We start from the raw sequence: 21,617 nt of genomic DNA on the forward strand, positions 1-21,617 counted from the left end.
AACCACGTGAGCGCGGAGCGCAGGGCAGGGCTGGCCGGACACACTGGCACGGAGAGGAGGGGTGCGGACTGTGCGCGTGCCTGCAGCCTCACACAGTGCAGTGCCCCGGAGTCGGCCACTCCGTTTGCCGCTCCAGGGCACTGTGAGCGCAGGGAGCGCCCGCGGACCAGAGGATAGGCAACCCGGCCAACGGCCGTGGATGAATATGCACGCCGGCGAGGCAGAGAACAGAGAAATGTTTTTGTTCTCTCTCTCGCCGCTCCGCAAACCAGGGCCGAGAGAAACGATTTGCTTGAATCGCGCTGAGTCAGTGAGTCAGTGTTGGCAGCCGAGGCGGAGCGAGTCTTGTCATTAACCCCGCTGCTTGTCCGTCCGTCCGCCCCGCTCCGGGCCCCGCCTCCGCCAAGCAAGTCACCCTCCACGCCAGTGGACTGATTCCGGGGGCCGTTTTCGTCGCTCTGTCTCTCTCGCGCCGATAGGGCACGCGCCATAGTGCGAGAGAGACAGAGCGACTCACAGTGCCCACGCCCACACAGGTGCGCGCTCTACAAGTCACTCCGCGTGTCAAGCGAACGCCGGCACGGCGGCTCGCGGATTTTACGGTGACGCAACAAAGTCGAGACTTTGCGGTCGATCCTGGTAAAGTTATGCGATGGCAGTGTAGGTGCACATTGGGGCTCCGCGGCGGCGGCCTCGTCTTTCCACTGAGCCGTGGCGTGGCGTGCGGGTGGCGTTGCAGCGCATCACAGTGGCGTGGCGCCAGTAATTCAGGAGAAAGGGAATCGAGTTAGCGCGGTAAAAGCAATTACGTCTAACGGGTTCCATGTGGCAGGGCGCGGCTCGGCACGGCGCGGCGCGGCACGGCCTCCGAGGGCTGCGGGAGCAAACCTCGTTAGAAACACTGCGCCACGCCGGGCCACACCTTGGGGGTTGTCCCGGTTGTCCCACGCGCCGCTCTTAGGGGAGGTTCAAGTAGGGCAGCCTCCAGGGGGCGTGGGTGGAGGGGCAGTGCGGTAGGTTATGGCTGCTTTGCGTTGCTTCGCGTTGCTGCAGTCAAGCGATTTCGCTGCCCTCCCTCCGTCTCTCTCGCACTCACGGGGAGTGCCTCGCGGTCGCCATGCAGCCGTGCGGTGCGTGCGTTTCGCGTTTTAACGGCCTCGTGTTCCGAAAGGCCGGGGCTGCGGGGCCGCACGGCTGTTGGGGCCGTGATTTAAAAGTGCTCTTTCCGCCTCTCCTCGGCATGCCTGCAGGTGTGGTCGTTGTGGTCGACGCGGCCCGCGTCAAGTCGTTGCAGCCTGTTGCAAATGGCGCCCGCCTCGCACCCCACAGCCCCGCAGCACAGTAAGCGCAAGCCAGAAAAAGCGAGGGGGCGGGGCGCGGGAGGGGGGCGCTGTATATCAGTGGAGCTTCCGATTTAATGGTGCGCCATCTCATAAACGAGAGTTACAAGCGGCGCCATTGCCGAGCCGGGCCGAGCCGGGCCGAGCCGGGTACCAACATCAGAGTATTGAATTTCAAATGAAGGTCACTTCTGCGCGCATAACCGGAGTGTGACCGTGGCGGCGGCACGGCGCGGATGGCATGGCATCGCGCGGCCTGGCGCGGCCCCTTGCGTCACGATCCGACCGGACGGACCGCGGGACGGGGGGTTGGGTACGTCCCTGCAGAGGCAATCAATCCACTTCAAAAAGTTTCCCTTTTTTTCTGGTTTTTGATGCCCCACCTTTGCCGTTTGCCGCCGCACCGCCGCGGCCGCGACCCCCTCCACGTGCCGCCGCAGCGGGGCGGGGGGGCGGGGCGGGGCGGGGGGGCGGGGCGGGGCAGGGCGGGGCGGGGCGGGGCGGGGCGGGGCGGGGCGGGGTGGGGCGGGGTGGGGCGGGGTGGGACCTTTGGCCTTTCGCGTTCCCGGAGCGCTCTCAGTGGCGCTCTCCCCCCCCCCTCCTTTCGCGCTCCGCTGCCCCGCGTCCACCCCGCCTCATCAGACGAGCTGCAGCTCGCACAGTGGGCCGACGGGACCGAGACGGAACAGAGACGCCCCGCGAGTCCCACGAGTGCGAGAGAGACAGAGGCGGTGAAATAAAACACCGCTTCTGCCCGCCGGCGCCGTCCCCGTCACTTAGTCGGGTTGTCGCTACCTACTTCTTGGGTCGCCTCCCTCCGCTTCCCTTCGGAGCCCCTCTGCCCCAGCTGCAACCTTTCCCCCCCCCTTTCCCCTCGTCGGCCACCTGAGCCTCGGTGCAGGGCGGCGGCGTGGCGCCCTCCCCGCTACACGAGCTACTCCAAGAGCAGCACCACGGCCCCAGCAGCAAGCAGCCCTCAGCGTGATCCCGTGTAATATATACAGAGGCGTGACATCGGCGGAGCGTGGGCGCGGGGCCGCGCCGCGCCGGGGCCGCCTGGGGCTCCGGGCTCGGAGCTCTGGGCTCGGCGGGGCGAGGAAAAACCATTTCCCCACCGCTTCAAAAAGGGCTGTATAGGAAAATTGGGAGGAATTAGGCGGGCCTCTGCCGTGAGCACCTGTTCGCAAACATCCGTTCCATTGCGTCCAGACTTACTTTTCGTAAAAGAGTTTTATTTGAAGAAGCGTGAAGCGAATCGAACCGTGACAGTGTGTACGTTTGTTGCTGCTGCTCCACGAGTTCCACTGATTGGACGTTTCTCTCCCCCCCCCCTCCTGCCCTTCCTGCTTCGAACCTCATTGCGTGCCGCGCCGGCCTGCTTTCTCGCCAGGAGCTCCAGGGCCTCCAGGGCCTCCAGGGCCTCCAGGGCCTCCAGGAGGTCCCCGAGGTGTGGAGTCAGCGCCGCCCCTTCCTAGTGGCGCTTCCGCCCCGAGATGATGACCCACCTCAGTTTGGAAGCAGCCTCGCTGCAAAGGTCCAAAACGGAGACAAAAGTGCGGTCCAAACTTTGCGACGCGTCCCCAACTAACTCCCACTGTCTCTGTGCTCGGCAGGCCACTTCCTGTTCCTGAACGTGCAGCCCAACTCGTCGGAGCCGCTGCACCTGACCAGCCCACTGTACACCTTCTCCAACGGCGTGTGCAAGCTGCAGCTGTCCCTGCACACTGCCAACGTGTCCAGCAACGCGAGCGACCCCGCCGGTCTGGCGGGCCAGGCCGGCCACTCGGCCAACGGCACCATCGCGGTCTTCGCGGAGAGTCCGCAAGGCAACGGGTCCTACGTCCGCTGGGTGTTCAAGCAGAACGTCGCCAACACGGAGAACGCGTCAGTACACCACTACTTGATTCTCTGACTGCGCGATTCGGCAATGAGTCGCTTGCACAGTGGATTTGCCAGAAGACCGGTGGAGGCGGCCGAAACTCCAGACGCGATTTGAGCTCCAGAGTCGCTAAACGGGACTCGGACCGAACGTGTGACCCCACCAATGGATTGCTCTCCGAACGAGGAATCCATTGCCGGTCACACGTTCGGTCCGAGTCCTGTTTAGCGACTCTGGAGCTCAAGACGCGTCTGGAGTTTCGGCCGCCTCCACCGGTCTTCTGGCCCACTGCGCCGGAATGGATCCGTCACGAGGCTTGCTTCTCGTCTTGCAGGTGGCAGCAGCACACCATCTTCATCGGGCGCGTGCTGCAGACCATCCGCATCGTCATCGAGATCGCCAACAACAGCCAGCGCTCCGGCCACGTGGCCATCGACAACCTGCAGCTCGTCAAGTGCTTCCACGGTACGTTGCGTTCCCTGAGAAAACATGACAAACTATTCCAAGCCTTACAGAGAAAAGCAGCTTGTATACATAAGCTTACAAAGAAAATATTTCGTAATTTACAAACTATTTCTTCGTGTGACAAAGTAAATTGGTTTACTATGCTCAAAATACTTTCGTAAGGTTTTAAGCGTGCGCTGCTCTGCGTCCTCGAGGCAGCGAGTGGACAGGGACTTGACTCACAGTGGCGTGGCAGCGTATCGAAAAGAGGATCGAGATGAACCGCATTGAGCGGCAGGCGCGGCACAGTGGGCCAGAAGACCGGTGGAGGCGGCCAAAACTCTGGACGCGTTTTGAGCTCCAGAGTCGCTAAACAGGTCTCGAACCGAACGTGTGACCCCACCAATGGATTGCTCTCCGAACGAGGAACCCATTGGTGGGGTCACACGGTCAATTCGAGTCTCATTCAGCGACTCTGGAGCTCAAAACGCGTCTACAGTTTTGTCCGCCGCCACCGGTCCTCTGGCCCACTGTGCGCCATGGCTCCACTGGACCAGCCGACACTTACCACACGGCTGTCTCTTTGTCCGGGCCGTCCGGCGCTTTGGCCCGTGAATGGGAATGGGCTGCTGCTGAACAGCGCTCTGTCTCTCTCGCACCTCCACGGCACGCCCCACGAGTGCGAGAGAGAAAAAAGGAGAGAGCCTGCATGGAACCATCACGCTGTCCATTTGAGTGTCGCGCCGGAACGAACAACGGGAAGCAGGCGAAGCGGGGCATTGTGTTGCCTTTCGTTCATTACACTGTATCACTCCCAGCAGGCTGATTCCATCGCTGTCTCTCTCGCACTCACGGGCTGTCCCGGTGCGAGAGAGACAGCGATGAAAACGACTCTCGGAATCAGTCTGCATGGCGACGCGGCGGAGCGGGGCTGGCGGCACTGGGGCGAGATCGGGAGCCCCAGCTAAAAGCGGCCGGGTGATTAATTATTTTCATTTGTCGGCACTCCGGTCGCGCGAGCGAGGGCACACTGTAGGCCACGAGCCTCGAACCGCGTCGCGCGCGCCGTATGCCACAGTAGACTGATTCAGAGTCGTTTTCGTCGCTCTGTCTCTCTCGCACTCGGGGGGGGGGGGGGGGGGGGCACGCCGACAGCACGGGGCCACGCCGGCACGCCGCGGCCCTGCGCGCGGCCCGACCCAGTCACTTTCACTGTTGCTCGAGCACATCAGGCACTGGAAGGGGGAGCTCGATTTGAGGGTCAACGGGGTGGGAAGAGGCAACGGAGACCGCAAGGGATCGGGGTCGGGTGCGTCTCAAGCTGGGGGCGGGCGGGGGCGGCAGTGCGGCACCCCGCCCCGCCCCGCCCCGCCCCGCCCCGCCCCGCCCCACCCCGCCGGTCCGGGCTGACCGCCTAGTGTACTTCTAATAGCGTGGGAGGATCGGCAAGGCAGGCCCAGTCAGGCCGAGGCAGAGGCAGGCCAAGGCGACCGTAGTGTCCTCCCCCCCCCCCTCTCCGACGCCCACGGCCCGCGCGTCCACCCCCGCAGCGTCCTCCACCCCCAGCCGGCGGCCCGCCACCCCCGCCGCCCCCGCCAGGCCCGCCCCCCGAGCCGCGACGCCGCGAGGAGGCTGCGAGGTAACAGTGGGGCAGGCGCGCGCCCAGGCCAGCCAGGCAGCAGGCTCATTCCAAACAGTCGTTTCGTCGCTCTGTCTCTCTCGCACTCGTGCGGCGACCCGCAAGGGTGCGAGAGAGACAGAGCGAGGAAAGCACAGTTCGGAATCAGCCAGCAGAGCAGGCAGCCTTCGCGGGCATAATTTCAGTGAAACTGCCGCGCCGGGGACGGCCGGGCCGGGCCGGGGAGGAGAGGGGGGAGGGGGCATGGCGTCGCACGGCGGCGTGGCCGGGCGTGGCGGGCAACCCTAGCCAGGGGCGGGATCACCATGAGGGACGGTGCCTCGAGCCCAGCAGACTCATTCCGAGAGTCGTTTTCGTCGCTCTGTCTCTCTCGCACTCATGGGGCGTCCCCTATAGGTGCGAGAGAGACAGAGCGACGAAAACGACTCTCAGTCTGCAGCCCGCCCTCCAGCCGGACTCGCAAAAAGGTCCTCCGAGGCCAAGTAATGGTTGGCTTGGCTAATGCAGGGAAGGGACAGGCCCAGCGGGGGCGGGCCGATTTCAGGCACTGCTTTCGTCCACGAGCGTGGACGCCGGACGTTAGGACGAACTGCCCTCCTGCGCTCGTCTCCGTCACTCTCACACTGTGACCGCACCGAGAGAGACAGCGCGACGAGGCGCTGTCCGGGACGAAGGCCGAAACACGGGCCACTTTGGGCGGACAATGCTGTTGGAAATGGGATTTGTCCGCGGGGAAGTAACTACCAAGGTGTGCGTGGGCGGCAGGGGGGGGAGAGAGAGAGAGAGAGAGAGAGAGAGAGAGAGAGAGAGAGAGAGAGAGAGAGAGAGAGAGAGAGAGAGGGATGGCAGCCTGCTGGAGCGCCCTTATCCAGCATGGCATTCCGCGCGCCGGACTAGGAAGGCGAACAGGTGTAGCCATGGCGTAGCCAGTGTAGCGGAGACGGCGAGGCATCCCTGGAGCTTCCTGGAGCTCCCTGGAGCTGGGGCTGCTTCGAGAGGGCCCACTGCACAAAATTCGAGACGCGTTTTGAGCTCCCGAGTCGCTAAACAGGACTCGAAGCGAGCGTGTGACCCCACCAATGGATTCCTCGTTCGGAGAGCAATCCATTGGTGGGGTCACGCGTTCGGTTCGATCCCCATTTAGCGATTCTGGAGCTCAAAAGGCGTCCGGGATTTTGGCCGCCTCCGCCGATCTTCTGGCCCACTGTGCACTGGGTTCCTCTACACGCAAAAACGGAAAACAAAAAGGAATCGGCCCAATTAGCTTGCGGGATTCATCGACTGTGGCCTGGGCTGGGCTCGCCTGGCTCGCCGTCTCTCGCTCGAATTACAAATTGCGCGCTAATAAGCCGACTGGCATGGGCGAAGCATCGGCTTGGGGGGGGGAGGGGGGGGGGCTGCTGGCGGCTCAGCCCTTATTATCCGGGATACCAATTATCGGCCGATGGTTTACATCCGGGAAACAAGTGGCCGATCGCACTCCGCCCCGCGGCTGGCAAGGCAACACGCCGCGCAACACGCCAGGCAACAAGCCACCCAACGCCGCGTGTACTACGCAACTTGGGCTGGGCGCTGCGCCCAGGGCTGTGTCCGCAAAAGGGGTTCAAGGAGACGCTCTCCACGTTCGCCGGGGCGGGGCGGGGCGGGGCGGGGCGGGGGGCGGGGCGGGGCGGGGCGGGCGGGGTTGTCGTTGTCGCTGTCCGCCCCCAACCCCGCGGCACCACGAGGCTCTCGCTCCGCGTGGCTGCACGCGGATGCTGAGCTGTGCCTCGTCGCTCTGTCTCTCTCGTCTCGCGCCCCAACGGAACGCCCCATGAGTTGCGAGAGAGACAGAGCGACGAAAAACGACTCTCGGAGTCAGTCTGCAGGCGCTTTGCGCTTCCACTGGCTTTCCGCGTCCGGAACGGACAACGACAACAACAACAACAACAACAATAACAACAACAACAACAACAACAACAACAAACAACGGGCCAGCGGGCCGAACGGGCCGCCCAATCAGTGAGTTGCCTTTCTTCTTGTTCGCAGGGAACCGGCTGAAGACGGGCGAGCAGTGCAGCACGCCCTCCAACTTCCACTGCCCCACCGGGTCCGGGGAGACGGACCAGTGCCTGGCCCACTCCCACGTGTGTGACCTCGTCAAGGACTGCCCCAACGGCGAGGACGAGGACGACGAACAGGACTGCCGTGAGTAGAATCAACCCCTGAGTAGTTCTAACAGTGTAGTGGCACGCCATTCTCCACTCGGGCCTCTGTATCGCCACGCCGCACGCTCTCCTGCGCCGGTTAGTAGTTTCTGTTTGTCCTTTTCAAATACGTACGCCGGAAATGGAACTCTATGACGAGCGGCTCTGTCTGTCCGTCCGTCTGCCTCTGTGTGCGTCTGTTGTCTGTCTGCCGTCCGTCCGTGCGTCCGCCGCCCCAACTAGGGAGCGCCCCGCCGGGACAGCTGGACAGTCGTGTGTTCCATTCCGCCCTCCAGTCTCCCTCCAGCAGGCCGAACTACATGCTGCGTCTCTCTGTCTCTCTCGCACCGACGGGCCGCCCTCATGGAGCAGACGAAGATGGAGGAGGAGGAGAAGCACACGCTAATTGTCGAATCGATTCTATCGAGTTTTATTTTTGCACGGCCTTGGCTCTCTCTCTTTTTTTGTTGGTGAAGTAAGCGGGCTGCCGCGGTGGCTATCGCGGCCCGGTGGACATCACTACTCCTCCCTCTCACTCCCTCCGCAGGGCCTCGGCCAGGGCCTCGCGGCTCGCGGGGCAAGGGCACGATAAATCCGGCCGAACACGTCGGTGAAAGGGAAAAGGGCTGCGAGGAAAAAAGAGATACAAAAAAAAGAGAGCTGTCCTTGTTGCGGTGCGCGGTCTAGCAAGGGCACCGCGGCGGACGCACAGTTACTTTTTTCCCGCCCAAATTTGAAAGTGCTATTTGTTTCGGCGGAGGGAAAGTGTCGGCGGGGAGCAGCCAGGCGTGCGGGCCGCAAAGTCCATTGTGCGCGGCAGACGGATTCCGAGAGTCGTTTTCCTCGCTCTGCCTCTCTCGCGCTCACGCGGTGGCCCGTGTGGGTGCGAGAGAGACAGAGCGACGGAAACGCGGATGCCGTCTGCCGCTCCGCACCGCTCCGCGCTCCTCCACATGAAGGACGTGTGGACGACAGACGCGCGACGCAGAGTCGATCGTCCAGTGGGTTGGCGCCGTTGGCGGTGTGGGGGATGGGGCCCTGGCCCTGGCCCTGGCCGGCCCGCGGCCCGGCTCCTTAATCTGATACAGCCTTTATAGGTCCCTTAAGTAAAGTCCCTGATCACCATTAACCTGTCAACAATAACAGTCCCGCTCCCAGCCGAGCCGACTGGAGGCAGCCAGAGGTGCTCAGGAAACAGGGGCGGAGGGGGCGGAGGGGGCGGAGGGGGCGGAGGGGGCGGAGGGGGTGGCCCGGCGAAAGCCAAGAGGCCAAGGCAGGAATCCAATGATAATAACAAGCCCGCCTCCACCGGCAGGACCTTCGTATCAACAGCCACTCCGGGACGAAAAAATCGGACAGGAAGTTAACTATGTGCAGCACTCCCCCCTCCTGGCCGAGGCCGAGGCCGTAGCTGGCCCAACCCGACGGCACAGAGCGCAGCACGCGTGGGGTTTGCGGGGGCGTTGGTAGGGCCTTGGTTGGGCAACCCCTCGGAGACTGCCGGAGACCCACTTCGCGCCCAACTATCTCTGCCCGCCGGCTCAAGTTTCGATTTTCGCGCCCTTATCCCGCGGCCATCCCTTCGGCATCGCTTCGCTGAACTTCGCTCGCGCCGGCCGATGGTTGCGCTAGGTTCCGAGTTTTTGGCTTTTTGGCGCGCAGAGGAAGACAAGACTCTGGCCTTCAAAGAGAAACTTTGAATTCCTCGCTCCGCGGCTCCGCGGCCGGCCCGGGAAAGCTTGGCGCCGCGGCAGGTGTTGCTTGTTTAGGCTCGGTCGCGGCGGTCGCGGCCGCGGCGTGGGTGGCGCGCTCAAACCAAACCGACACGCGCTCTTCCGCCCAGCCCTAGGGCCGGCTAGGTGCCGTGGAGGCGGCCAAAACTCTAGACGCGTTTTGAGTTCCAGAGTCGCTGAATGGGACTCGAACAGGACGTGTGACCCCACCAATGGATTGTTCTCAGAACGAGGAATCCATTGGTGGGGTCACACGTTCGGTTCGAGTCCTGTTTAGCGACTCTGGAGCTAAAAACGCTTCTAGAGTTTTGGCCGCCCGCGACGGTCTTCTGGCCCACTGTGCGGGGGCTGGTGGGCGGTGGGGCGGTCAGCGGGACTTCGTTTACCAGTCCGGAGTGCGAGTGAGTAAACCGATTTTGGGCGCCCCTTTGCAGTGAAGGTGCCCCGCGGCGCGCGCTGCGACTTCCAGGACGGCATGTGCGGCTGGAACGCGTCGACGCCGCACCGCGCAGTGCAGTGGAAGCGCCTCAACGGGTCCACGCCCGGCTACAAGGGCGCCAAGGACCACACCTACGGCAACGACACCGGCATGTACCTCTACGTCGACACCACCAACGGCGAGCTGGGCCAGGAGGCCCTGCTGGACAGCGCCGTGTTCAACCCGCCGCCGCCGTGCCACCGCAACGAGACGGCCAAGAAGTGCTACAAGTCTTGCGAGGTCAGCTGGGGGCGGGGTACACTCTGGGCGCGTTTTGAGCTCCACAGTCGCTAAACAGGGCTCGAACCGAACGTGTGACTCCCACCAATGGATTCCTCGTTCGGGGAGCACTCCATTGATGGGGTCACACGTTCGATTCGAGTCCCATTTGTCGACTTTGCAGCTCAAAACGCGTCCAGAGTTTTGGCCGCCTCCGCCGGTCTTCTGGCCCACTGTGCGTCAGCTCTGTCTCTCTTGCGCTCACGGGGCGCCCCGTTGCGTCCCGCTAGGGGTGTGAGAGAGACAGAGCGAGTCCGGGTCCGTCCGGCCTGCAGGGCTTCTCACTGAATGTTCCATCGGCCTGACGGCTTCCTTTGCTTGCTTTGCCTCCCCCAGTTCCGGTTCTTCTACCACCAGTACGGCCAGCACGGCGGCTCGCTGGCCGTCAGCGTCTTCGAGTTCTGGCCCAAGAACAAGCGCAAGCAGTACCAGGTGTTCTGGAAGTACGGCGACAAGAAGTCCACCTGGACGCAGGTGCTCATCACCCTGCCGCCGCTCAAGTACAAGTAAGCACACCAAGTCCGAGAAATACTCTCTCTTTCTGGTGGTCTCGCGTTCTTTGGTTCCTAGCTCGCCCCTTGTCCTTGTCGTGCCGCAGGTACCAGATCCACCTGGAGGCGCGCAGGGGCATGCGCGCCGCGGACATGGCCGTGGACGACATCACGCTCAGCCCCGAGTGCTTCGGCAAGAGTGAGTAGAGCCCTTTCTCTCTCTCTCCCTCTTACGGGGCGTCCCGTGGGGGTGCGAGAGAGACAGAGCGACTCCCATTCATGCGTGCTAATTTGTGCAATTTGTGCAGGGCTGCCGCCGGAGGAAGTCGGCGACTATGACTACGACAAACCGGAGCCCCCAGGTAAGCGGCCCGCCTCCCGTCCAGGAGGGGTGGGGAGGGGGGAGGCTAATCGCAGCTCTGCAAATGAATCCGTTCTCCCGGCTTTGGAGGGGGAAGGGGGGCACTCCGAGGGGCGTCTGCAGCGCGGCGTCTAATGCCATCCAGGCCCGCCACTGCCAGTAAACTGATTCCGAGGGTCGTTTTCGTCGCTCTCTCTCTCTCTCTCTCGCACGTGTACAGAACGCCCATGAGTGCGAGAGAGACAGAGCGACGAAGACGACTCTCAGTCTGCAGCACGGCGAGCAGCACGGCGAGCAGCACCACGGTGGCGGCGAGGCGCGTGGCGCCCCAGAGAGGCTAATTTCGGTGCCCTCATTAAGTCGGCTGATTGCGCGTACTTCGTTTACGGTGGCGTGGTGGCGCCTTTGCGGAAAGTGATTGCGACCAGAATCGTCAAAGGCCCCGCCCGAGCAAAACCCTTGAGGTTTCCTTTTTTTTTCGGCTGTTTGTTGGCCGTTTTATTTTTACGCAATTTGGCTTTTCTGTTTTTCAGAGCCCGTTGAACCGGACATGCATCGCGACTTCATCAACAAGACGAGTAAGCATCGTGGAGCGGTGGCGCTGACGTAACGTCTAACAGTGGATTTGCTAGAAGACCGGTGGAGGCGGCCAAAACTCTAGACGCGTTTTAAGCTCCCGAGTCGCTAAACATGACTCGAACAGAACCTGCGACCCCACCAATGGATTCCTTGTTCGGAGAGCAATCCATTGGTGAGGTCACAGGTTCGGTTCGAGTCCCATTTAGCGACTCTGGAGCTCAAAACCCGTTTCTAATTTTGTCCACCTACACCAGTCTTGTGGCCCACTGTGCGTCCGAGCGGGTGCCCCTTTAATTCCCCTCCCTGTCTCTGATTCCGTTCGCAGTGTACGTGTTCTCCACGTGCGGCGCCAAAGGCATGGCGGGCCCCACGCAGGCGCAGTGTGCCGCCGCCTACAACGGCACCGCCACCAACGTGACCGTCTTGTCCGAGGCGCCGTACGCTGGCGTGCAGCGCTGGGTCGTGCCGGAGACGGAGGTGTACACGTGAGTATCCAGTCTCTGACGCGTTTTGAGCTCCAGAGTCGCTAAACAGGACTCGAACCGAACGTGTGACCCCACCAATGGACTCCGCGTTCGGAGAGCAATCCATTGGTGGGGTCACACGTTCCGTCCGAGTCCCGTTTAGCGACTCTGGAGCTCAAAACGCGTCCGGGATTTTGACCCACTCCGCAGGCCTTCTAGCCCACTGTGTGGCGGCGGAGAGGCGGGAAAGAAGAGAGAAAACAAAAAGCGGAGCGGGGAGAGGGAAATGGCGAGTCGCGGCACGGCGGCGCGGGAAAAGAGAAAAACCCGACTGTTTTTCCAACATCGTGATTTATTGCCTTCGGAAAGAGGGGGAAATCTCACCTGCGGCATGCTAATGGAAAGAAAACAGCCGCCAGCGAGTGTAGGAGAAAGGGGGGTGGCCTCAAAGGTGGCGAACGAAGACGCGTCCGCGGCCCACGGGCCACAGCGGGCGTTTACCTAGTCGGAGCAACAGCCAGGCAGACGCTGGCAGGCGCAGCCCGGGTCCTGCCGAACCCTAACAGGAGCCCACAGCCTCGACAGCCCCCAACTACCCCTGGCCGGCCCTCCCCTCCCCGCCCCGCCGTCCGCGCGCCGACAGTGTGTAGGCGGACGCCGGCAAGGCGAGAGGAGAGGCGGCAGAGGCGGCGGGGCGAGGAAGAGAGGTCCTCAGTCGACGACCCCCGGCATCCCGGCACAGCGGCGTAGCAGTGCTAGCAGTGTCGGGGCAGTCGGCCCTCTCGCCTGCTTCCATAGCGCCAGTCCGCCGGTGCACCGGATGGAGGGGGCAGAATCCTGACAGGCCGACAGGCAACCCCTTCCTACGCCACTGACCCCCGGCAACCCCCTCCCCCTTTGCCATTCTTCTCGCGGGCCAGCCGGCCCTCCTTCTATTGCGTAGCGGCGGGATCTATGTACATTCCAAAGTGTCTGCCTTTGTTGTTGTTGTTGTTGATGCTGAAGCGAGAACGTGGAAACGTGTGGCAGGATTATTGCTCGCGGCGCCAGCGGCGGCAGCGGCTCCGAGGGCCAGGGCTGGAGCCTGGCGGCCGAGTCGCGCATCGTCCTGGACCTCAACAGCGGCGACGTGCTCTACATCCTGGTGGGGCAGGAGGGCACCAGCACCTGTCGCAAGGTACTGCAATAGCCTGCCTGTCCTAATTAAACCTGCCGCGGCATTCCGAGGGTGGAACAGAGATAACCTCGGTCTCTCCGCAGGGCGACGACTCGAACGGAGAGTGCCGCAGCTTCTTCAACGCGCCGTCCGACCCGCGCGACGTGCGCAAGCAGCTCATGTACGGCGTGGACAACACGACGGGCGGCGGCGGCGGCGGCGGCGCCTCCTTCGTGTTCAGGGTAGGTATCCCAGCGGTGCCAGTTTCGCCGCCTCCGGACAGCAACAACAAAACCAAGACCGCCTTGCCCTTGTTGTCCTCGCAGCGAGTCAAGAGCGCGGGCCGGGCCCCGCAGCCGCTGGTGGTGGCGGCGGGCGGCGGCGGCCTGGGCAACATCGGCCAGGAGCGGCACGGCGCGGACGACGAGCGGCAGCACGGCCACGGCGTCAACGAGTCGCGGACCGCCTCGGCCGGCGTGGGCTTCGGCGCCAGGCCCGCGGGCCCCGGCGGCGGCTGGCTGGCCTCCAACGTGTCGGACCGCGCCGGGCTGTCGCTGCTGCAGGGCGCGCTGGGCGGCCGCGGCTGCAAGAACAGCTCGTCCGGCAAGGGCGACGGCGGCTTCGGGGGCGGCGGCGGAGGCTGCGCCGCGGGGGGCGGCGGGGGCGGCTACTCCGGTAGGTCACCACGTCCATAGACACATTCCGTAGCGCAGTGGGCCAGAAGACTGGTGGAGGCGGCCAAAGTCCGAGACGTGTTTTGAGCTCCAGGGTCGCTAAATGGGGCTCGAACCGACCGTGTGACCCCACCAATGGATTGCTCTCCGAACGAGGAATCCATTGGTGGGGTCACACGTTGGTTTGAGTCCTGTTTAGCGACTCTGGAGCTCAACACGCGTCTAGAGGTTTGGCCTCCTCCACCGGTCCTCTGGCCCACTGTGCGTAGGGGTGCGATAGAGATAGAGACGCGTGCGATGTGCGACTGCGCAGGCGGCAACGCGTGGACGGAGCGCTACTACCACGGCGAGGGCGGCTACTCCGCCGTGCTGGAGGGCACGCTGCGCCAGGCCACGCCCGGCCTGCACGAGGGCAGCGGCAGGGTCGTCATCATCCCCGGGCTGGCGGGCTGCGACTGCGCCTACCGCTGCGCCGCGCTCAACGAGAAGCGCTCCCGCGTCGAGTGCGTGTGCCCGCCCGAGTGGAGGGTCAACGGCAACCTCTGCAAGCGTGAGTCCAAAGTCCCTTCTCCCTGTTCACTGCACTGGCGGTGTCGGCGTGTTGTCATCGGCCTGTCTCGTTCCAGCCGAGGGCACGAGCATCTACCACTACATCATCCCCGTGCTGGTGGGCGTCCTGGTGGTCATGGTCATCATGATGTGCGGCTGCGCGCTGTACACCTGTGAGTAAAGCGCGGAGCGCGACGCGATGTGTCAACCCGAGCTGGCGGGTCTTGACCGTGCTTCGTTTTGCAGACAACAAGTTCCAGAGGCGCAAGGAGATGCACCTTCGGCGCAAAGGGCCGACGGGCGCCGACCTCCAGCTGCGCAACCTGCGCAACGACCTGATGACGGAGACCAACCCCAACTACGAGTTCGCCGGCGAGCGCTACACGCTGCGCGACCTCAAGGAGGTGCCCCGGGAGCACCTGCGCCTGCTCCGGGCGCTGGGCCAGGGCGCCTTCGGCGAGGTGTACGAGGGCCTGTACAAGATGCGGCCCGGTGACGCGGTGGAGATGCCCGTGGCTGTCAAGGTGAGTGACAGGGACAGACAGCCAAAGCCGTCCCCTCCGGAACAACTCGCCGCGGGACTGACAGCGACACACATCGACTTCCTCTTTTGCAGACTCTGCCCGAGCTGTCCACGCTCCAGGCCGAGAACGACTTCATGCTGGAGGCGCTCATCATGGGCAAGTTCAACCACCCCAACATCGTCCACCTGATCGGCGTGTGCTTCGACAAGCACCCCCGGTACATCGTGCTGGAACTGCTGTCCGGCGGCGACCTCAAGACGTTCCTGCGCGAGTCGCGGCCCCGGCCGGTAAGCATTCCCCGCTCTTCTCCCTCCAGGGGCGGATCCAGGGACGGGTGCAGGGGGATGCACAGTGGACCAGAAGACCGGTGGAGGCGGACAAAACTCCAGACGCGTTTTGAGCTCCCAGAGTCGCGAAACAGGACTCGAACCGAACGTGTGACCCCACCAATGGATTGCTCATCCGGAGAGCAATCCATTGGTGGGGTCACACGCTCGGTTCGAGTCCCATTTAGCGACTCAGGAGCTCGAAACGCGTCCGAAATTATGACCGAGCAAAGCGCGACTCTTTCCTACCTCTCAGGCGGCCTTGCCAAAGCCGCTTTGCCTCCTTCAGGGAGAAGTCCTGTCTCCACCCCACTGTTGCAGGACCGGCCGGGATCGCTGTGCATGAAGGACTTGCTGGCGTGCTGCGTGGACGTGGCCAAGGGCTGCAAGTACCTCGAGGAGAACCGCTTCATCCACCGCGACATCGCGGCCAGGAACTGCCTGCTCACGGCCAAGACCCCCGGGCGCATCGTCAAGATCGCCGACTTCGGCATGGCCAGAGAAGTGTACATGTAAGTGACGGCGGGGGGTGGGGTGGGGGAAACGTTTCCGGAGATGCTCTTTTAACGACACCGCGTCCGCGCGTCTCTGCCGCAGGTCGGATTACTACCGGAAGGGAGGCAAGGCCATGCTGCCGATCAAGTGGATGCCCCCCGAGGCCTTCCTCGACGGCATCTTCACGGTCAAAACGGACGTCTGGTGAGAAAAAAAAAACCTCTTCCCTTTTTTCGTGTTTTGTGGTTGGTGCTTTTTACGCCGGGAGGGTGGGGGCTAACGGTTTGGCTGGTGCAGGTCCTACGGCGTGCTGCTGTGGGAGGTGATGTCACTCGGATACATGCCGTACACGGGGTGCGCCAACCGCAACGTCATGTCGCTGGTGGTGTCCGGGGGCCGGCTGGAGCCGCCGCCCAACTGCCCGCAGCCCGTCTACTCCATCATGACGTCCTGCTGGCACCCGGAGCCCCACAAGCGGCCCGAGTTCGCCACCATCCTGGAGAAGCTGCTGGAGTGCCTCCAGGTACCGAGGGCCAAAATGCCACCGCTGCTGCCGGCAATCGATGACTACCATTTCTGGCAGCATTGCGTGTACACAACAAAAATGCGCTCAAAATGAAATCATTTTTTAAAACTGTGATTTCAGGACCCGGAGATATTGTCCACGCCCCTTCGGCCTATGATAGGGCTGAGTGAGTCGGTAAGCCAACCAACTCGTTCTGTTCTTCGACTTTTCAAGAAAAAAAGTTTTGTTTTGCCCCACCGTGTTGGCGCACTTGTGTCCCGATTTTTTGCTGTAGTTTCTATTGGTTTTGTCTTTTTAACGAACTCCCCTTCCCATCGAGTGGATCTAAGTCCAAACCGGTGGGGCTCCTTGTATCCTATTCCAGTTGCTCTCGCCATGCGTCTTATTACAGTCAGCTCTGGTTAGCTGTCCCGACAACCGGGAGGCGCCGAGGACAGCTAACCAGAGGCCGGGCAGGTAGGCCCGGCCGACCCGGGACCGGGGATAGCCGGTAATCCCTCGCCGGCCGGTGGTGGTGGGGATGTCTCTGGGACAGCTAACCAGGAGCCAACTCGGGACAGTTAACCAGAGCTGACTGTAGTCAACTCCTGAGTGCTCCTGAGCCAGACACGAAAGAAAAAAAAAAGACCGAGAAAGAAAAAAAAGAAGTACGCCCCAACAGAAGTACAACAGCAGCGGCAGCGTCGTATTGCGCGTCGTGTTCGAGACACGTCTTCATCGCCAGTCGCTTCTTCAGCCCCCATTGCCCCCCCCCCCCATATCCCCCTTCCGGCGCTCACTATTCTTGTGTGTTGGGCTTTCCAGGGCCTGCGCATTAGGTATAACCATGACTTTGAGGCGATGGCGAAGTCGATTGCCCTAGTGCACGGCTGGCTAGAAGACTCCAAGGTACGCGACTCGTTGACTTGAGGTAGAGATAGGCCCTTCAGGGCACACAGCCCAGCCAGGCCAAAGCCAGGCGAACGCACCAACACCAACGCACCGAGACACCGAGAGGTTCAGTCCGGTGTAGTGCACCGCGCACTGCACGTTTCGTTGGGCTTCCGTCGCCCGCAAAAGAACTGGCACTGCCTTTCACGTTCGAACTCACCCGCACAGTAATGGATTGAGAATGATGTCGTGGTGTCGAAGGCCAGTGTGTCCATCGCCCTACTCCACCCCACCCCAGCACTGGAGCTAAGAAGCCCGACTCCCACTCACCGCCAACGAAGTAGCTGGTCTCCGCCAGTGCATGCGCTGTGCGGCGCTGTGCGCTGCGGCGGGATTGACACGAGGGCCGCGCGCTTGCGATCCAACCTAGCGGGCTCCGAACGGTGCCACCGTCCCTCCGTCCCTCTCGCACCCTTACGGCGCTCCCCATAAGTGCGAGAGAGATTGAGCGACGAAAACACCTTTCGGTTCTGAGAGACGCCGCCGTGCTGATGTGCCCCCAGGTCTGCTCCACCGACCCGGACGCGATGCCGCCCTCGTTTAGCGTGGCGCCGTCGGCGTCCTCCGACTCGGCGGACATGACGTCGGCCACGGGGCTGACCGTCGCGGAGCTGGACCGCCTGGAGCGCCTGGAGCGCTCGGCCGACTACCTGGTGCCCATGCACACGGTGCCCGTCGGCAGCACCTCCCCGACGACGGGGCTGCCCCCCGCGCCGCCCCCGCCGCACCGACCGCCCCCGGGGCCGGCCCCCGGGGACGTCTGGATGCCCGGCCACACGCCCACCCGTGAGTACATGGACGAGTGCGAGTGCAAGTACACTCGCTGCGCGTGGCACGCGGCAGGCGGCACAAGCGATGTCGCGCTGGAGTGCAGCAATGGCTGCAATGGCCGCAGAGCGCCTGTGAACGAGAGGATAGGCAACATGCTGTGCTCGCGTGCGCGCCTGGGCCGCTGCTGCTGCCTGCGTGCCAGGCGCTCCATCGGCCCGTCAGGCCCGTCTCGTCCAACAGTCTCACTCATCCCTCCCTCCTCCTTCCTTCCTCCAGGCTCCCGGTCCAAGCAGCCGCTGCTGCAGGGAGACAGTTCCAGCTCCAGCCTGGGCAGCCTGCTGGGCATCGACAAGGCCATGCTGACGGGCATGCCCACCCAGCACAGCCAGCACAGCCAGCACAGCCAGCAGCGCAACGGGCCGCTGCCCAACGGCAAGGACGTCGTCAAGGACGTCGTCAAGGACGTCGTCAAGGACGCCGGCAAGGACGCCGTCAAGAACCCCAACCCGCTGACGCTGGACGCGTCCCTGCTGGGGAAGACCTACGGCGTGGGCAAATATCGGACGGACGGGGATGGTGCGCCGGCCCCGGCCCCGCTGCCCGTGGACTCGGAAATCTCCTGTTGAAATCCGACAGAACAGTGAAGATTCCTTTATCAGACTCTGTAGGGCGCGTCCGCTGGGCGCGCGATGGCGCATTCCATTTCGGTATGAATTTATAAATTGTTTTTGAACGTGTGTGGGTGAAGAAGATCGGCCGGTTCCGGTACTTAACGTTATTCTATACTAAGTCTATAATTTCTTCTATGGTTGTGAAATCTAGTCTCCCAATTTCTGCCGCTCTATCGCTGTTTGTTTCCTCAACGTGAATACAGAATGGTAGTCGCGAGAGAAACTGACAAAAAAAAGCAGCATGTGCGTTTTTGTTGATTTTTTTTAGATACAATTAATTGCCTAAGATAATTTGTGAAAAGAGTATGGTGAAATTATGTATAAATGAATCAGCTTACGGTAATAAATTGAGTGTAATTAACATAGTACCTGAAGAACTATTGCTGTAGAAATAAATAAGTTATACTTAGTCAGAAATTCATTTTATATTGTACGTCCATTTAATACTCCGACTTTGCTGGCTACATGTTATTTTCATGGTGAACAGATATATTAAATTTTACTTTGACTGTTGTGGGTGGTTCTGTGGCGCTTGAGAAGTGTGTTAATGTCACTTCACATGTGAGTGCATTTGTTCAAGTTCTCTGATTGTTTCTGATATATCTCTTTGATGTCGCTCTTATCACAAAATGCTAGCACCCCATGTAAGATTTTCATCGTCCTTTACCAATTTTAATGAGCTTGTGTGGAAAAATTAATTTGTCTCCAAAGGCGCTATGGGCTGAAACTCCATTCTAGGACGCCATTGATGGTCCGGTTGTGTTAGTAGGCTTTTCCAACTCAGTCACTTATCAACAAACTGCACAAGTGGTAAGCCACGTATTTTTTCTATTCTCTCAAACATATTTCAATATTTTTTCTTTTAAATAAAGGTTTGGGCACTTGATGTCTAAGGTTTCATGACGCAAGATCTGTAATGCCTTCAGATTAGCCCTAATCTCATCCAGTCTTGCGATATTGTACAATAATTCGATCGGTTAATAAACTTGCATCTCTAAGAAAATGCGCTGTAAGTCTGTAAGTTGGCTGACCAAGCCAAGAAACAGGAGCTAACTTCTTTTTCTTTTTAGCAAATGCAAATAATTATTATTTTGATTTTCTTGCAATGGGCGCTAAGAGATTTGTAGGGGGTATGTACAGTGGAGTAACAGGGTCCTTCTTTTCCAAAAGAAGAGAATATTATAGAAACAGATTTTAGGATTTCATGGGAGGAGCAAAGTGAAGAAGACTGGATGCCATGATGATGTAAGAGAGCAAGCTAGAGTAAGGGTAGGGCTTATGCTCAAATTTTGTCTCAATTGTGTTGCGTCTAAAAATGAAAGAACAAGTGTTTAAGTTAAACTCTATTGTGAAAGCAATTCACTTTCTTTTTTGAGTGGGAACTGGGCTTATTAGTAACATTTAAGTTTTTTAACAATTTTACCTGTCCAGCAATCTGAACAAGCATCAGCTAAAAACTTGAACTTATTGTTGTGTCATCATAACAGGTGATAGGAGATCTCCTCAACAGACTTTTGTTACACTTCTAAGTAGCAGCGATTCTGTAAATCTAGCATTTTAGCACTCAATCGAAAAATCAACTTCTCCGTTCTCTTTCTTTTCATATTTTAATCTCAAGTTTAAATTTCTTGTTGAAGTCGAAGCTGACAGTGGTTCTCTTGTAGAAGAACTCATAAGTCCTTTTGTGTTATTCCATCTGCACACTTCGATCGACACCCCTCTCATTATACAACCACCTTCCAATTCTTATGAAAGATCGTTTTGTTTTTAATGAAAATGTACCACTTTTAGTCAGTGAGGAGGTTTTGTAGCGGAGCACATGACCTAAATTAATTTGTCCCTTCCCTAAAAGAGGCATTTGGTGTTTCATTCGGTTTTCTTATTAATGAGGATTCATATTTTTTTTCTTAACTCCACCAACCACCATCAAATAAGTGTTGTTTACTATTTTTTAGAATACTCCTTTCATCTCTGCATTAAACAATGAGGACGAGTAGATATTAAGGAATATTTAGTACAAGTACACAAGTAAAAAAGACAAGCTCTGTTGAACTTCTGGTCTTTCAGCTGGTTTAAAAAGATGTGTCACAGCCATAACTGACAGTGGGGTCCAAAGGCTGTACAACTCCACAAGCACAGCTCCTACCCCTATTTCCTGCACCCCCATGTTGCCGAAAGGTTTTACTTCTCTTTTCCATAAGTGTGAAATAAAAAAAACCCATCAGATAAAACTAATATCCTGTACATAAATAATTCATGAACACAGCTGGAACATAAAGAGAATCACCTCAATGTGATGTTTGACGTTTATATTATAACAATATAGAGATTTAGTGTTTTCTAGACTTGAGCTTTCAGTAGAAAATGTGTGGCTTTAATTACTGAGAAACAACTGGCATGACCTTTGCTTCACTCGACCTTATCTGTTTTTCATGCTCCTGTTTTCCTTATTACTTGTAACATACCTAAATATGATGAATAAGAGATTAGAAGATGTTTGATGGACATAAAAAGCATTGAATGTGGAAAAGCGAAACTTCTTACTATTACTGTTAATGTTTGCTTGGGTACATTTTCTGGCGGCTTTACTGTTCAAAACTGTTGACTAGCTGCACACATCGTAAAGGTGTGAAGTGCAAACTGAAAGATAAGATATGTCCTGCACTTGCATGATAAGTCCATAATTTAATATTACAAGCAAATTTCTGTACACAAAAGTGTCTGTGGAACTGGATTGTCATTCCACTACACTTTTTAAAATGTTGACAGTAAGTAGTAGAAGTTATTCAGGTTCAGATTTGAATTTTGGAAAGTACTTTATAGATATGCATGCACTGTAGATCAACATTCCACACAAGTTTGAATGTTATTTTTGTAAACTAAATAGCTTTTCCTTAACAGTGCCAGCTCAAAGTAACAAAATGTGTAATGTTAAAGCTCTGTCTTATTAAGTATGCTTTGAATATTTTGTTCCCCATTATTTCATAATAAACTGCGTGTCTTTATAGTTTGCATCCACACTGTGCCACATGAATACTGGTCTGGGGGAAATGGATCAATCCTCAACAATAATTCAAGTTGCGCAAGAACCATGGGATAGCAGGCATAACAAGAAAGAAGGG

General features: G+C 59.2%; 1 protein-coding gene across 1 annotated transcript in view; it reads left to right on the forward strand.

The window, feature by feature from the left end:
* The window catches only part of LOC117639571 (ALK tyrosine kinase receptor), a 25,878-nt gene extending 4,376 nt beyond the window's left edge, over positions 1-21,502 (forward strand). Inside the window, exons 2-24 of the mRNA XM_034375375.1 lie at positions 2,954-3,224; positions 3,554-3,684; positions 7,331-7,489; positions 9,656-9,939; positions 10,315-10,484; positions 10,577-10,668; positions 10,778-10,831; positions 11,364-11,408; positions 11,735-11,894; positions 12,903-13,050; positions 13,134-13,271; positions 13,356-13,704; positions 14,017-14,253; positions 14,330-14,425; positions 14,499-14,776; positions 14,869-15,063; positions 15,424-15,614; positions 15,700-15,801; positions 15,895-16,120; positions 16,244-16,297; positions 16,928-17,011; positions 17,557-17,839; positions 18,101-21,502. Of these exons, the coding sequence (XP_034231266.1) occupies positions 2,954-3,224; positions 3,554-3,684; positions 7,331-7,489; positions 9,656-9,939; positions 10,315-10,484; positions 10,577-10,668; positions 10,778-10,831; positions 11,364-11,408; positions 11,735-11,894; positions 12,903-13,050; positions 13,134-13,271; positions 13,356-13,704; positions 14,017-14,253; positions 14,330-14,425; positions 14,499-14,776; positions 14,869-15,063; positions 15,424-15,614; positions 15,700-15,801; positions 15,895-16,120; positions 16,244-16,297; positions 16,928-17,011; positions 17,557-17,839; positions 18,101-18,450 (4,097 nt within the window). The 3' untranslated portion in view covers positions 18,451-21,502. The remainder of the gene's footprint in view (positions 1-2,953; positions 3,225-3,553; positions 3,685-7,330; positions 7,490-9,655; positions 9,940-10,314; positions 10,485-10,576; positions 10,669-10,777; positions 10,832-11,363; positions 11,409-11,734; positions 11,895-12,902; positions 13,051-13,133; positions 13,272-13,355; positions 13,705-14,016; positions 14,254-14,329; positions 14,426-14,498; positions 14,777-14,868; positions 15,064-15,423; positions 15,615-15,699; positions 15,802-15,894; positions 16,121-16,243; positions 16,298-16,927; positions 17,012-17,556; positions 17,840-18,100) is intronic.
* Positions 21,503-21,617: the final 115 nt, after the last annotated feature.

This window comes from Thrips palmi, unplaced genomic scaffold, assembly GCF_012932325.1.
Source record: "Thrips palmi isolate BJ-2018 unplaced genomic scaffold, TpBJ-2018v1 HiC_scaffold_11, whole genome shotgun sequence".
NCBI lineage: Eukaryota > Metazoa > Arthropoda > Insecta > Thysanoptera > Thripidae > Thrips > Thrips palmi.